Source organism: Herpailurus yagouaroundi, unplaced genomic scaffold, assembly GCF_014898765.1.
Source record: "Herpailurus yagouaroundi ecotype Mexico unplaced genomic scaffold, PumYag 142, whole genome shotgun sequence".
In the NCBI taxonomy this organism is placed as follows: Eukaryota; Metazoa; Chordata; class Mammalia; order Carnivora; family Felidae; genus Herpailurus; species Herpailurus yagouaroundi.
The window spans coordinates 1,048,679-1,049,310 of NW_024412397.1; the positions used below are offsets into that span (position 1 = coordinate 1,048,679).

The window sequence follows — 632 nt, forward strand, 5'->3', positions numbered from 1 at the left end:
GGGGGAGGGGAGGGACTCGTCTCCGTCTGCGATGGGCGCCAGGGCACCCGGGGTCGGGACAGAGGGCCTGACAGCGCATCCCGGAGCCCCTCCCCCCCCCACCGGGTGGCCGCCCTCCCAGAGTCCCGGCGTGCCGGAGTCGGAAGCCCTGTGCGCGGCCTGCGGGTGCGCGGACAGACCGGCTGGGGAGTCGGGGACCGGCCGCACCTGCAGGGGGACCCCACCCGGGCAGGGAGCGGGCGGGAGGAGGGCGGGGGAGCGCCACGGAGAGCGGGAGGTCCGCCCCGTCGTTACCTGCTGGGCCACTCGGCCCCCGACCCGGGCCCCGCCGCGCTGTAGTAGGCCGCGCGTTTGCGGTGGGCCGCGGCCGCCGAGCTGCGCACCGGGTACAGAGGGATCTGGTCCGCCATGCTCCGGCCGCCACCTTCCCGCCCCTCCCCGGCCCCACCTCAACTCGCTGCCTCTCCCCGCCCTCTGCGCTCAGCTCCAACCCGGCCGAGGCACCGCCCGCTCGTCTCTCCCCGCCCCCCGCGCGTCGGGGCCCGATAGCGTCACCACGCGTCGGGGCCGGATGACGACGGCGTGCGGCGAAGGCAGGAGGCGGCGGCGCCCGGAGGTCCGGGCGCGCGTCC

The 632-nt window shown here is 78.3% G+C and overlaps 1 protein-coding gene across 8 annotated transcripts in view; it reads right to left on the reverse strand.

Annotated features, from left to right (window-relative positions):
- The window catches only part of ATP9B (ATPase phospholipid transporting 9B (putative)), a 259,429-nt gene extending 258,996 nt beyond the window's left edge, over positions 1 to 433 (reverse strand). For 7 of the 8 annotated variants that reach the window (XM_040478534.1, XM_040478532.1, XM_040478531.1 and 4 more), the window contains exon 1: positions 295 to 433. In XM_040478534.1, the coding sequence (XP_040334468.1) occupies positions 295 to 410 (116 nt within the window). In that variant the 5' untranslated portion in view covers positions 411 to 433. The remainder of the gene's footprint in view (positions 1 to 294) is intronic. The other variant, XM_040478530.1, reaches the window with a different exon arrangement.
- Between the last annotated feature and the right edge of the window lie 199 nt (positions 434 to 632).